The 13751-nt window shown below is 48.1% G+C and overlaps 2 protein-coding genes across 10 annotated transcripts in view; one reads left to right on the top strand and one right to left on the bottom strand.

Moving 5' to 3' along the window:
• The window catches only part of SPTAN1 (spectrin alpha, non-erythrocytic 1), a 46063-nt gene extending 39485 nt beyond the window's left edge, over positions 1-6578 (top strand). For all 6 annotated transcript variants that reach the window (XM_053996535.1, XM_053996534.1, XM_053996532.1 and 3 more), the window contains 7 exons: positions 448-465; positions 3380-3434; positions 3953-4149; positions 4541-4594; positions 5000-5146; positions 5438-5585; positions 6259-6578. In XM_053996535.1, the coding sequence (XP_053852510.1) occupies positions 448-465; positions 3380-3434; positions 3953-4149; positions 4541-4594; positions 5000-5146; positions 5438-5585; positions 6259-6384 (745 nt within the window). In that variant the 3' untranslated portion in view covers positions 6385-6578. The remainder of the gene's footprint in view (positions 1-447; positions 466-3379; positions 3435-3952; positions 4150-4540; positions 4595-4999; positions 5147-5437; positions 5586-6258) is intronic.
• On the bottom strand, positions 3096-13550 carry DYNC2I2 (dynein 2 intermediate chain 2). Of its 4 annotated transcripts, none has more exons than XR_008440272.1 (10): positions 13347-13550; positions 12422-12676; positions 11639-11748; positions 10458-10615; positions 9926-10035; positions 9056-9223; positions 8430-8662; positions 7568-7725; positions 6647-6969; positions 3096-3182 (listed from the first exon to the last, which is right to left on the bottom strand). XR_008440272.1 is itself a non-coding variant. In XM_053996537.1 (10 exons), the coding sequence occupies exons 1-10, from the start codon at positions 13524-13526 to the stop codon at positions 6731-6733; spliced, it is 1491 nt and encodes a 496-aa protein (XP_053852512.1). In that variant the 5' UTR covers positions 13527-13550; the 3' UTR covers positions 6562-6730. The 4 variants fall into 4 exon arrangements, 3 of the variants coding, with proteins under 3 accessions (XP_053852512.1, XP_053852511.1, XP_053852513.1); XM_053996537.1 differs by lacking the exon at positions 3096-3182 and having other exon boundaries at positions 6562-6784; positions 6905-6969; XM_053996536.1 differs by lacking the exon at positions 3096-3182 and having other exon boundaries at positions 6562-6969.
• Between the last annotated feature and the right edge of the window lie 201 nt (positions 13551-13751).

Here is a 13751-nt window from a genome sequence, read left to right as displayed (position 1 = left end):
CCTTTTGTATTGAGCAGCATATTGGGAATCTTACTGGTGTTCAAATAGAGAAAGATGATGTGAAAAGAGCTTAAAACTTTGTAATCATTTCCCTGGGCTGCTGTATAATAATAACCTTCTCTAAGGAGAGGGAGTAAAGACTTAACAACTCTGTTAGAAATAAAAAGTCTCAAGGTTGAGCATTGCAGGTGCCTGCACTCAGTCAGTGCTGCCAGCAGCTCTGACAGGTTCTGGTTGGGGCTCAGAGGAGGTGAGTTCTGTTCTATGTAACCCTGTGATTCTCTGTCTGTGTGTTTATAAACAGTTCTGTATGTGTCTTCATGAAATACTGAAATATAAATATGATTTTTAACTTTTTGATGTTTGCTTCCCACCCAAATCTCTATCCCTCTCTTACTGTCTTGTCTCTGTCCTGCTGCCTGATGTTTGGATCTTCACATTCTACAGGACTTACCTGCTAGATGGGTTAGTATTGAATTTTGTATCTTTCAAATTTTGGTGACGTGTTCTGCTCTGTGTGTTTTCTCCTGTTGTTACATTGCTTGTGAAAGCTATGCTCAAACCCCTCTTATTTAAAAAGAGCAACCTTTTGCTAAGGTGCACAGACACAGGAAACAAGATTTTGGAATAACTATAACCCAGTAGAAACATAACAATCTCCTAGTCAAAAGTAGAATTACAACAGGCAGCCACTGGCACACCATGGAAGTCCTGACTTTTGCTCTTGCTTTCTCAGAGGGCTTGCACAGGAAAAGGCCCTTAAGTTGAGAAGATATGTGAGAGTGTAGCTGCTTTCCAAAGGCAGGCTATTCTGACATTTCTAGTTTTTCAGCTTAAGATACTTGCAATCTACTGCAAAACCACGGCCCACACAGATTTTAGCCTTGACAGGAGAAAACCAACCTTCCAACGTGAATTCAAGAAGCTGTTGGAATTTTCCAGCAGTTTTTAGCCCACTCTGTGTCCACAGCAATGGTTCCTGATGAGGATGTGTGCTGGCCATTTGTCTGGAAGTAGAAAGGAAATAATAAGATCTTTAAATGTTTTCAGACTGCCAAAGCCTCTGCAATTGTCTGTCCAGTTAAATTCCTTCAGCAGGACGAATCTCAGCACAGTGGAAGCTTTGTGAGAAGATGTGATGTCAAATGCCAGCAGTCTCTGGGCCAGGGCAGAGGCTGTGTGTGAGCCTGTGCACAGGGCTGGAGGAGACCAGGGCCTTGCTCCTAAAGAGAAAGCTTTTCCTAACAGAAGGATGGAATCTTCACAGATAATTCTGCTGCTTAGTTGCTCTGTAATGATCACAGTCTCTTGTGTTCTGCCAGATAAAAATAGTTTGCCCTGGTTTTGTTGTATAGTTTAATGGAACAGAGCAGATTTTCCTGGAATGGATGCTGAATTCCCTGCTCCTTTGTCAAGTAGTGATGTAGATTAGTTCTGGTATCCAAGAACGAGTGAACAGAAAGGAGCCATTCACTGAAAGACGCAGGGTCAGTTAGAGATCCTCATGCCAGGCTCTTTTGTTGAACAAATTACCAGAGGGCTGCTGATATGCCAGGCAGAATTTGTCCCTAATTCTCTGTGAGTAGATTAAAAACATGGATTTCGTTCCAAGAGGCACTGGCTGTGCTTAGCCTGGCTTGGCGAGAGGGAAGGCAGAGCTTCAAGGAAGTGTCAGAAGAGCTGCACTCCTTGCTTTGCAGCTTGTTTGTGCCCAGCACTGCCTGGGAGGGGTGTTCTTTGGGGAAGGGAGGAAGAACAATTTGGAGTTTAGAAAAAAAATGCTTTTAAACAATCTGTAGATGAGCTAACTGCAAAACTTCAGTTTGTCTCTTACCGAGACTCACTTTTTTGTGACTTACATGAAAATAATAACAGTTTATTTTTGTGTATGTGCAACCAGCATTTAAATACTTTTCTCTCATTAAGTGCTTGCTTGTGTTTGCTTCAAGGCAGTGCTGGCTTGGAGTGTGGCTCCATTGCAGTGGCCGTGTTTTGGTGTGTTCTTTCCTCTGTTCTTTCTTTCTTCCTTTTTGGAATTTACTTGGTTTCTTTCCTTTGACTAGCATAGCATATCGTCGTGTCATTCGTGTCTATCAGTATGAAGTTGGGGATGATCTATCTGGAAGGTTTTTTTCCTCTTATTTTCTTACCTCACTTTGGTTTTCAAACGCACTCGTTAATTCCAAGGCTCGCTTTCCTTCCAACTAACTTTCACGGCTTAGAGATGCTTGGAGGTTTGTTTCCCTGTTGGTTCTTTCCACGGTTGGTTCCCAGCTTCCTGCTCAAGGCTCTGGGCGTGCGCTTCATCTCTAGGCGGGCGTTGAGCCTGAGCCTTAACCCTGTGGTGAGAAACACCCAGATGTTTGGTGCATTTTCATCGCTACAGAGTGATTCAGCACTTTAAATCCCCATTCTCAAGAAGCTCAAAAACATGTGGGAAGACAGAGTCCGGTGGGGATGAAAACCTGGTTTTAGTGACTGAAATACCAGAGATTCAGGTATTAGGAACTTTAATACCCAAGAGTCAGAGGATGCCCCACCTGCACAGCACCCAGACTCACGGTCCATGTGTGGGTCGTCCAGTGCGAGCTCTCACCGTACGTGTTGGAAGGACAGAGATTCCCAAACACGGCTGCTTAGAGATTGCTTGGGATCTTGGGGTGGGGGAAAAGCAGCATCCCAGAGACTGTCCATAGCTAGTCTGTATGAAGGAGATCTTGGAGCCCCAGGCCACTGAGGGGACCTGCATGTAAAGCTCAGGGTGGAAATCACTGGGCAGAGTGGCTGAACCTCAGCTGCTCTGGGTGCAGCATGGAGAGGTGGGGTGGGAAAGGCACCTTTCCACCAGGCACTGCTGAGCAGCAGAGGTCTGTAGCTCTCTGTAAGGATTTTGCCACATTAAGATTACTTTTCAACCAAACCAGTAGTTCTCACCATCTTTTTTTACCCTCATTTTCCCCTTTGTAACACACCTTCGTAGAGCTCCTGTACCTGACTGCAAATACAGCCCATCCCCAGTGACTCACCTGCAGTTGGTGTGTGTGGTGTGTGCTGGGCACGGGGCAGGGAGGTGGGACTGCACTAAATTCTAATTCCATGAGGTCCAGTAAAGCGGGTGCTTTGAGTCTGGCATGAAGTGTGGCTGCTGATCATGTTGCCTTTCAAATGGGGCTAGAAATTAACTATATACAGAAATAAGAATCAGACAAAATGTACAGTGTCAGTCTGAAATAGGATGAGTCAGAATAAACAAAACACAAAACCAGTGTTTAAATACCTGAAAGGATTTTTCATTTCAAGGAAGGACTGTTAATTTCAAGCCCCACATGCCATTTTTTTATGAGATAAGTGCCTTCTCTCACTGTTGCTCTGTGTTTAGGTCATGTATGGTGGAGGAATCAGGAACACTGGAGTCACAACTAGAAGCTACTAAAGTAAGTGATGTGCACCTATGGCTAAAACAGCATTTCCTGCTGGCTTGGGAACACAGAGCAGGAAGGGAAATGCATGGAATTGTGTGGGAAAATCTTAACTGATTTTAGACATTTGGAATACTGAAGAGACCTCTGGGATTTTCTGTTTACATATCTGATGTCTACTTACATTGCAGGCCATTAGGCCATTAAACAACAGTGATGTAGTTTTCCTTTTTTTTTTTTCTTTTTTCCTAAAGGAGATGGGGTAGGGCAGAGAGGATACAGTATTTTTAGCACATTTCCTAATAAGAAGGTTTTTATTCTCCACAATTAGTTTACAAGTTTCCAATATTGAGCATGAAGATGAACATTGCTCTGAATCTTATTTCACAAATCCCAGTATATGGACATGAAGTCCTAGGAGAAAAAGAAGAGTATAACCCTTCCTGCCCTGCCAGTCTCTGTTCTAACTTTTTAAAGATTTTTTTTTTTTTTGGTGCTCCATGATTTCTCTCCTCTTTGCTCCCTTCTCACAGCGCAAGCACCAAGAGATCCGAGCTATGAGGAGCCAGCTGAAGAAGATTGAGGACCTTGGAGCAGCCATGGAAGAGGCACTTATCTTGGACAACAAGTACACAGAACACAGCACTGTGGGGCTGGCACAGCAGTGGGACCAGCTGGACCAGCTGGGGATGAGGATGCAACACAACCTGGAACAGCAGATCCAAGCCCGGTACTGCCTGGCCCACGTGTGGTTTGAAGTGTCTGACTGGGGGTGGGAGGAAAGACAGGAGCCACAGCTGCCCGTGCCTGCAGCCAGCCCTGCATGGTCTGTGCTAAAGAGTCTCCTGTGCTCAGAACAATGGATGCAGTGAGCTTGTACATCCCCACCACCTCCCAGTTCCCTTCAGAGGGATGAAGTGAGCAGTTTTGGAATAGCTCCTGTTGGCCAAGAGCAAGGGTGGGATCTCAGTGGAACAGTTTTATTCTGTGGAATAAGTGTGTACAAGGGTTCCCACATGGAATGTGTGTTTGCTCCTTTGTCCTCACTGTGTGGTGCAGCCACTGGACTCGGAGTACCACAGCTCAGGAACTGCTACTCATCTTTGCTGCTTCCTTTTCAGGAACACCACTGGAGTCACTGAGGAGGCCCTGAAGGAGTTCAGCATGATGTTCAAGTGAGTTGCAAGGAACACAAGCCAGAGGAAGGCCTGGGAGATACTTCTGGCACGTGGATGGCTCCTGTTTGCAGGATCCATTTGTGGCTCCTTTGTTGTCTGCCCCACTTTGTGCTGAGCTGCTCCATTCTCTGCCAGAGGGCAACAGCCTGCAGCCCCTGCTGCTGACAGTGCCAATGCATTCCAGCTGGGAATACAGCTAGGTTTTTTTTGGTGGGGAATGGGTGGTTTTTAAGCAAAGTTAAGAATTTGTGCATATTTTTCATGTATGCTAGATAGAACTATTTATTGATACAAACTCATTTGTACAGAATAGGGGCTGGTTATAACCTTGATCTAGTTTTCAGCTCACTTTACAGCTCTCAGGACTCAACTGACAGATGTGGGTTCTGGTTTTGTTTTTAGGCACTTTGACAAGGACAAATCTGGACGACTTAATCACCAGGAGTTTAAGTCTTGCTTACGCTCTCTCGGCTACGATCTGCCCATGGTTGAGGAAGGAGAGCCAGACCCTGAGTTTGAGTCTATTCTTGACACTGTAGATCCCAACAGGTATGTGAGTGGGACCTTTCTGTACTGCAAAATACATGGAGGTGTTGACTGGGGAGTTGGCTGGAAGGTCCTTCACAGGCTGAGAGCTGTGGCTGTTTTTACAGTGACTCACGTGAAAGCCTTGAGGAAGGCAAGATTGATGTTTGTAAAGAAGAAATTCACTTTGAGAGAATGATCTGGTGTTGAGTCTCCCATGTTAAGACTTTCACTCCTTCCTGAACAGCTCCAGCCCCTCTCTGGAGGGCCTGGCAGTGCTGTGCTCTGGGTGCTCACATTGTGTTTCTCTGGCAGGGATGGACACGTCTCGCTGCAGGAGTACATGGCCTTCATGATCAGCCGGGAAACGGAGAACGTGAAATCCAGCGAGGAGATCGAGAGCGCTTTCCGCGCCCTCAGCTCCGAGGGGAAGCCCTACGTGACCAAGGAGGAGCTCTACCAGGTAAGTGCTGGTTGTCAACCCCCAGGGAGGAACACAAGACTTTGGTTCATAGCTAAAGCCTGGCACTAATGGCTTGGAGGCTCATGTCACTGGGGCTGAGTCAGTTCTGACCCTGCCAGGGGATCCCCTGCAGCAAACACAGAAATTGCTGTGAGAGTCCTACTCAGTTGCTTTCTTGGCTCTATAGAGGAAGAGGAAAAGCTTTATGTACCAAAGAACTGCTCGGGTTGAGTAAAACAAGAGCTACTCAAAGGCCTGGAAGGGAGTGCACTGTCCTCAGAACTTCCATCATTTGGGAAATTAGATGGGAATGTTTCTCCAGACAGCAATTCAAAGGAAGAGCTTGAGCCTAAGTTTAGACAGTATGAACATCTCCTCCCTCTCACTGCCCTGCCAAAACAGCAAGTTTTTCCTGTCTGAATACCACCAGCTGGCAGGGAAATAAAGAGTTTGCAGTGCTTCCTTGTCCCAGTTACCTGTTCTGTCTTCTGTTTGGTGGGAAGACTCTGGTCAGGCCTTCCAACCCTTAACCAAATAGTGCCAACAGCCAGAGCATTTCCATGGTGGGCGTAGTTGTGCTGCTCTGGTTTCTGCCCCGGGGAATGGGAGGGCTGCCTGTCAATCCCCTTGGCAGCCCCAGAGCCCTCTCACTCCCACGCTGTCTCTCTTTCAGAACCTGACCCGGGAACAGGCCGATTATTGCATCTCTCACATGAAACCCTACATGGATGGCAAGGGCAGGGAACTGCCTTCTGCCTACGACTACATAGAATTTACACGTTCACTCTTTGTGAATTGATCTGAAACACTAGTACCAAAAGATGCAAAGGACATGCTCACGTTTGCTGACTGTAGCTCTGCATGTGTCTCTCCTTGTGCTCTACAATAATCAATGTTACTTTATGATGTAACCTTAAAGTGCTTAGCTTGAAACTCTTAGGGAAAAGAAACATGTTGCAGTGTGCTTCAATAAAAGTTACTGGTCGAACCACATCATCTTGTGTTTAATGGTTAAATGCAAATTTAACTGTTATGTGGAGGCAACTCTAGCTGTTGGTTACCTGTGTTTTCCAGGCCAACACTGGAACCAGGTGAGTGGGGAGTCAGGGCAGTTACAAGCTTCACACAGCTGTTGTGCTGCTCCATCAGTCCATGATCTCACTTGCCAGCTGCTCCAGGCGACTCATTTCCCTTGGTCCCTGCTCAGTGAAGTCGGAGCTCAGCTGCCAAACTTTGACTATCCCAGCAGCATCCCCTGCTGCCAGGAGCTGCGTGTGCTTGGTGTTGAATTCCAAACAATACACAGGGCAGTCACTCACAGACTGCTTCAGGGACACTGTGGGCTTCTGCGTGCTCCTCGCCAGGTCAAACAGGTGCACCTCTCCTGCAGACACAGACATTCATTGCACCTCTCCTGCAGACACAGACATTCATTGCAGCTTCGTGGCAACAGACATCGTATCTAACAGCAGGTGAATATCTGCTTAGTCTGGCACTGAGAATTATTTTTAACCTGTTTCCCCTGCTGATGGGTGTCTAGGCTGTGACAGACAGCTGACATTACTGCAGGCAGCATGGATTTGTTCTACTGTCAGAAACCTGAAACCAGCTTGCCAAATTCTGTGAAATCTCCATTCTTTAACTCAAAAATGTTTGGGCAATTTTCTAAGGAGAAAAATATTTCATTTTAAACCATTAGTTCTGTAAGTAGATGTCAAAAACAAGCTGGAAATAGATTTAGCCACAGTGATCTTGCTGAGCTGTATTCCTGTGAATACACACTATGGTAACAGATTTAAAGGTACCATCAGAAGTGAAAAATGACTGCTGGTTCACCTTGTTAAAGTTAGAAATTACTCCTTTGTACTAATTACACAGTGAAAACAATGGCCACTGCTCTGTGCTTGTGGGATCTGCTAATCAGTAAAATTGATCTGACTAATTAATACCCAGCTCAAGAGGAGGCACCTGCAGTTACTTGCCTTCCCCAGATGCAGCTGCAAAAACCAGTGGTCGAACTGGAGACCAGCATACACAGAACAGGTATTTCTTTGATAACTGTAGAGCAAAGAGGGGCTGTGTCTGCAACATGGAGTGCAAGTGAACTTGTCCGTCGGTCCCACAGCTCAGAAAGAGGTTCCTGGGGGAGGGAGAAAGCAAGAAACAGCTCTTTTTGTTTTACTGCTAGCGATAAAGAACAGAAATCAGTCAAGGAGCATGACCCCGGACAATATTCCTGCTTTGTAAAGGTCTGTGTTTCCTAAAGCAGTAATTGCCAGGCTGTGCTGTGGGCTGTTTGTTACTGCCCCCAATTAAGCTTAATGAGGGCTTGTATTGACCACTGGGGGTGGCCCAGGGCTGCCAGAGAACTGCTGATCTAGAGCTGAGCATTGTTCGAGCTGGGCTTGTCTCATGCAAATTAAAGGCAAACCTGGGCTGTCAGCATGTTTCACAGAAACAGGGCTTGGGGCCTCCACGGATGGTGGGTGAATTGCTGGCAGAGATGGGAGCTTCTCATTTAAATTCTGGCAGCTACTGATGTCAGAAAAATCTTCAGTAAGATACTTAGTGATCTGCCCAAGTGAAGGACTTTTTCGTCTCCTTGGCTTCAAATTGAGTTTTAGTTGTAACAAACAGGATGATCTAAGGAAAGTGTTAATGTTGCTCATGTGCCCACATACAGCATAGTCCAGTAGGCAGCTTCACCAGAGCCAGTGGATGTTGTTTCTCCCACAACAGGAAGTTCCTGATGCCAGGTGACCCTTTTTTGGAACTTGTACACACCCCCAGGGGCTATTTTGTGTTTAGAGCCAGGCAGTGATCATTTCCACATGCAGCACTTACCTGTGGAAGGGTGAGCAGCTCACGGAGTACACGGGCCCAGCATGAGGGGAGAAGGCGAGTTCTGCCGGTGCCCTGAGGGGAACGGAGCCAGCCGGCCGCGGGACAGCCGGAGTCTGGGCCATGGTGGAGCACCGCAGGGAGTGCCCACCTTCCACACCCACAACGAACACCCCGGGATCGAAGTGTGAGAAGGACAGTGAGGTCACCCCCACGGCTGCCTCTCCCCAGGCCACCTGGGCAAAGAGAGAGCTGGTTGTGAGCTGGCACTCCAGAGAGAGGCACACGTGGGCAGAGCCTGCCGGGGACACAGTGGGCTGTTCACAGCACAGCTTGTGACAGCTCTGTGTTTGTAGCACTGAATCCTTCCTACAAATGGGTTCACATGCATGAACACTACAAGCAAGTTCTCCATCCCGGCAACTTCTCTTTAGAGCATGGCAAAACCTGAGCTGTTGTCAGTCTTCTAAGAATGATTTCTGTATGGCAAAGGAGCTGTGGATCAAGGGTGTGTGTGTTCAGAACGGGCTTTTCCTGGCCCTTCTTGGAGCACAGCAAGGTCTGACACTTGGGCTCCAGGGTTCAGAATGTTTTTGTGAAAAGAGCACTCTTTGAGCCACTGAACTCACCTTCTTCAGCCGAGTGCTGCGAGGGATCTGCTGAGCCACGATGGCAAATCCTTCAGCCAAGGCCAGCCGCCCATCCCGCTCCTCCCTCCACACGAGGATCTTCCCATCTGTTGCCACACTCAACAGCCGGGTGTGGTTTCTGTGCTTGGTGTCAGGTAACCAGTTAACCTGTTCCAAATGCCATGAGCTCAGGACAACGGCGACTGTCACAACTGCCCAGCCCATGCAGCCTGCAGTGACACAGGAGCAGAGCCAGGCACCAGCCTGGTACCAAACAAGCTTCTGCTGGGAGCTGGCACAGACAGATTCAAGGAGAGAAACACATCCAGTGTTCAGGGCTGAATCTCCATTGCAGTTTCTATGGGTCACCTGCCCTCAGTTTTGGGATGGGTGTTTATGGCACTACTTTCACCCAGCTCTAAACAACAGCATTTTCCTGAGTAGCAGATGAGAAAAATACACAGAATGTCCAGGGTCACAAGGCCCCAGAAGGGCAAAATCCTTAGGAAGCCAGATTGCATGACATGCTTGTAAATCCCCTTAAAGCATGTGGCTTTAAGCTTCCAAGGATCAGTGACACTTTCCCATTTGTGTTTTTAAACCATTCCAAGTATCATTGCTGCATCTTCCTTAATAAACTATTGCAGTTTGGGAATGGCTCTGCTCTTCATTTATCCTGGACAGTGAGAAATTATTTTTTAGAGGCTGTCTGTTCAGGAGCTAGATTTGAGAGAAAACAGCCAACCAAAAAAGAATATAACTGCTGAAATGTCTGTGAACTGCCTGGCTGTGGATGGAAACCAAAGGGATGACACAAAGCAGCAGCAACTCTCACCTTCCCAGCCCTGTCTGCTGTCAATGTTCTGTTACCTGATAGACTGGGTCAGTGTGGGTGTCATCTGTCATCCCTGTCCTCCAGATCACAGGGTCTTCTGTCCTGCTGGTGTCCCACACCACCAACTCCCCACTGAACAGGCCACCTGAAAGGACAAATATAAAACATCTAAGGTCTGACAGCTCAGAACAAATGCACAAATGGAGCAATGGTGGAAACAGACCCACCAGCTTCAAAGGTTGGGCAATTCTGTGCAGGGCACAGCCAGTTCTGGTGTAAGAAAATATTGCTCTGCTGAAATCAGTTTACACCCAGGGCTGGATTTCCTTCTGTCACCTCTCTCTGAGAAAGGGATATAAAGGCAGGTGTCACTGCAGAGGCACCAAGTCCCAGTTCAGATGCAACAGTGCACTTATCTGTGTTGGTAGGCATTAGTTCCTCAGTTTGAGGAGCTGCAATGCTGTTCCTTTACAGGAAATCTGAGGCTGGACTCAGAGAAACCAAAGGATCCAGGTTGCAGGAAAAAAGGGTATGTTTCCAGCATGGTCTGAAGTAAGAACAACCCACCAGCTATCAGTGATGGCTGGGAGGGATGGAAAGCCAGGCACATGACAGAACTGGGAACATCCACCACCAGGTCAGGGTGCTGTGGATTCAACCCTCTTCTGTCCAGATTCCAGGTACAAACATAGGATTTTTCTGTGCTCCAGTCCCCATCGTCCAACCTGAAAAACAAAAAGCTACACTTTGCTTTGTGTGTTCCAGAAGATTCCACTCCAGCAGAGCTCTGAGATTCCCCCCTGCTCACCTCAATGTGCTGCTTTGTGTCCCATCAAGAAGGAATCATGAGGGGATGGAACTTCTCTGGGGGCTGGTTTATACAGGATGTGACAGGGCACATGTCTGTGCTTACAGCGAAGTGGCAGCCAGTAAATTCTGGGTACAATTTCCCTATTCCAAGACCCACTCACCATTCAAATAATGGGGACAATCAAAAGGGTGCATATGGAAAGTTCATGGAAGGAATTCTGCTGAGGGTACCCACAGACAAAGAAACCACATCCTCATCTGCAAACAGTTGTAGACTGGGAGAGCAGAAGGAGCAACTAACATATGGGTTTGCCCTGTTTTACTTTTCAGTATGCATTCTCTCATGGAAACCCTTTTTGCTGGGGCTTTTAATCTAAGGAAAGAGGAGCTTAAAAAAAAGGGCAGCAGTAGGGCCAAGAAAGAGGGGGCAGTTACAGACATTAATGGATTAGATGAATGATTTGTGAAACCCTTATTTCAGAAATCCTTAAACGTGTTCTTACATGTCCATGGCACCAGGCACATGCATTAACAGGTGCCAGGTTCAACCAGGGTGCTCAGAGACCACATTAAACATCACGATCTCAGTGAAGATAAAGTGCATTCTCCCAAACCTCACCTACAGATATTTGCAAGTGCATCTGCTCTTTACATTTTTCAAACAGAATCTACCTAGAAACAAATCAGTAAGATCATGTATCCATTTTCAGGATGGAGAGAAGGTAGAAGAAATAAAATATATAATTCAGGACTTGCCTGAGATTTTGTTACTTTGAAGATTAATAATTTAACTTGCATAAGGAGTATATATATATATATATATATATATATATATATATATATATATATGTGTGTCAGTTTATTACTACAGAGAAAGCAAACATATCTAGACCTCAGGTCAGCCTCAGCTGCACTCCCAAATCCATCTGGATACCCACCGGCCGTAGGAACATGCAATGACAGATCCTGTGGCATTCCATGAAACACTGGTGACCTGCAGGTTTTGATCCTGAGCCTCTGGGTAAGACAATGTATGCAAACACAACACCTGGAAGAGATCAAATCCAAGCACTGAGGCAACAATCTCTGAACAGAGAGAAATGAGATCTGTGCCCACCCCTGATGTGATTGTGTGGTTACAGTGTGGGTTTTCCTCAGTCCAAGAATTTATGTGAAAAGGTTGTTGAATTCCTGTTGGGAAACAAACCCACAACACAACTGTCACTCAAGCACAACCTCTCAGAGAGAGCACAGCTCTGAAAGGCTGTGCCTAAGAATTTACAGCAGCTGCCAGGTGTGAGTTTGGCACTCACTGAGCTTCACAAGATAGTTTGAAGATGCCAGTCCCAACATGTACTGTCTGATACAAATTGCTTCCATTCCTGAGCACCATGCAGTAAACAAATATAATCTAAGCAGGCAGAGCTGCCAACTCACTGACTGCAACTGTTCCTAGATCCCTGCTTGGCTGGAGTGCTCTGAAGGGGCTGAAGAAAAGCCTACACCAACTGCAGGCTTCCTCCTCCCACTGCTGCTACAGCTCAGGCACCAGCAGGAAGAACAGTTTTACCACGCAAGGGGAAAGCTGAAAAAAACCCCAAGGCAACCCAAGTGGTAATGTTTAATTATTAGAACCTGGTAAGAACAGTCACAGCAATAAGGACTAACAACTTAGAGTAACTGAACTCTGCTTGGACAATGACCTGAATTCTGTCACTTACTGTTTCATCCTGATCTGTCCAGTTCACTTCAAAGCCATCAAAGGCATGACTTTTCCAGTTTTTATTTAGTTCTTTGATAACAGCATCCTCCACTCTCTGAAGGAATGACAGAAGCCCAGTGTAATCTACTTGGACTTCTTGCTGGAAGTCTTGGACAGCATCTTTGCTCTGTTCTGTCTGCACCGCAGCATCTCGGGCTGTATGAGACTGTGCTGCAGCTTCTGCTGTTGAAATTTTCCCAGTCTGGCAACTTTTCTAGTGAAAGAAGACAGAGAGTCTATAATCCAAGCAGAAAAAACAAGTGTTTCACAACGCATTCAAAGCACCTTCCCCTTCCTGCCATTTCACGGAGACATTCCAGCCTCTCTGCACAGCTCTGGATCATGGTTAAACACGGGGTACCTCTGTACCTGCCCAGGTGTTGGTGACGCGTTTGTGACCTTCCCATAATCTGATCGGAGGCAGGGATGCCCGAATGCCAGTCAGACTCAGGCAGTGCTCTAAAGCATGGAATGGGAAGGACGGGAGAAGGCAAGAAGGCAGCGAGCTCCAGAGTAACGAGCGAGCAGCGCACACGGTGACAGCGCAGCATTATCAGCTCTCAAACTGCGGGGCGGCAGCCGCTCGGCTGGTCCTTCGCCAATTCGCACACAGCGGCTAAATCAGCAAAACGCTGACGGGACAGAGCCGGCGGGCGGACACAGGCCCCGCTGCCCCGGAGCCCGCACGGTGCCAACAACTCCCTGAGCGGGAGGTCTCGGTCCCGGGCCGCGCTAGAGCCGCGGGACCTGCGGGGGGGAAGAGGGAGAGGGCAAGTCAAGGCAAGATCCCAGAAGGTCCGGGGAAGGCGCAGCCTTGACAGCCGCCCCCTGCCCGGCCCGGCGGTACAGGAGCGCGGAGCGGGGCCGCCCCGGGGATCTCTCACCGCCTCGCAGCGCGCGCTCCGGGCGCTCCTCCACAGCGACTGCACGTCGGCACCGGGTGCCGTCCTGTCCGCGAACATGCCGGGACCGGAGAGGGCCCGGGGGGATCGGCGGTCGCGGCCCGCGGCGCTCCCACCGCCCGCGCCTCCGGTTCCCATGGAAACGGGCGCGCGTGACGTCATCCGAGCGACTAGCCCGCCGGCCTGCGAGCGGTAAACTGAGCCGGGCGGGGCCATGTTGGGGAAGGGCGCGGGGCGGCGGTGCCGGGCGGGCGGGCGGTTACTCCGTGCGGGAGAGCGGTGCGGTCTATCCCGGCACCTTCGTTAGAGCCGAGGGTCCGGCTGAGGCTGTTTCTTCCCCTTGGGTCGCTCCCGCCGTAGCTGCGCTGGGGCCCGGCTGGTCCCGCC

This window comes from Vidua macroura, chromosome 21 (assembly GCF_024509145.1).
Source record: "Vidua macroura isolate BioBank_ID:100142 chromosome 21, ASM2450914v1, whole genome shotgun sequence".
In the NCBI taxonomy this organism is placed as follows: domain Eukaryota; kingdom Metazoa; phylum Chordata; class Aves; order Passeriformes; family Viduidae; genus Vidua; species Vidua macroura.
This window is presented reverse-complemented; position numbering and strand designations above follow the sequence as displayed.

Coding starts and splice junctions, on each gene's coding strand:
- DYNC2I2 (XM_053996536.1), bottom strand. CDS start 13,526: ATGACGTCACGCGCGCCCGTTTCCATGGGAACCGGAGGCGCGGGCGGT. Junction 12,677..13,346: donor GGAGCGCGCGCTGCGAGGCG/GTGAGAGATCCC, acceptor TTCTTTCACTAG/AAAAGTTGCCAGACTGGGAA. Junction 8,663..9,055: donor GCAGCACTCGGCTGAAGAAG/GTGAGTTCAGTG, acceptor CTCTTTGCCCAG/GTGGCCTGGGGAGAGGCAGC.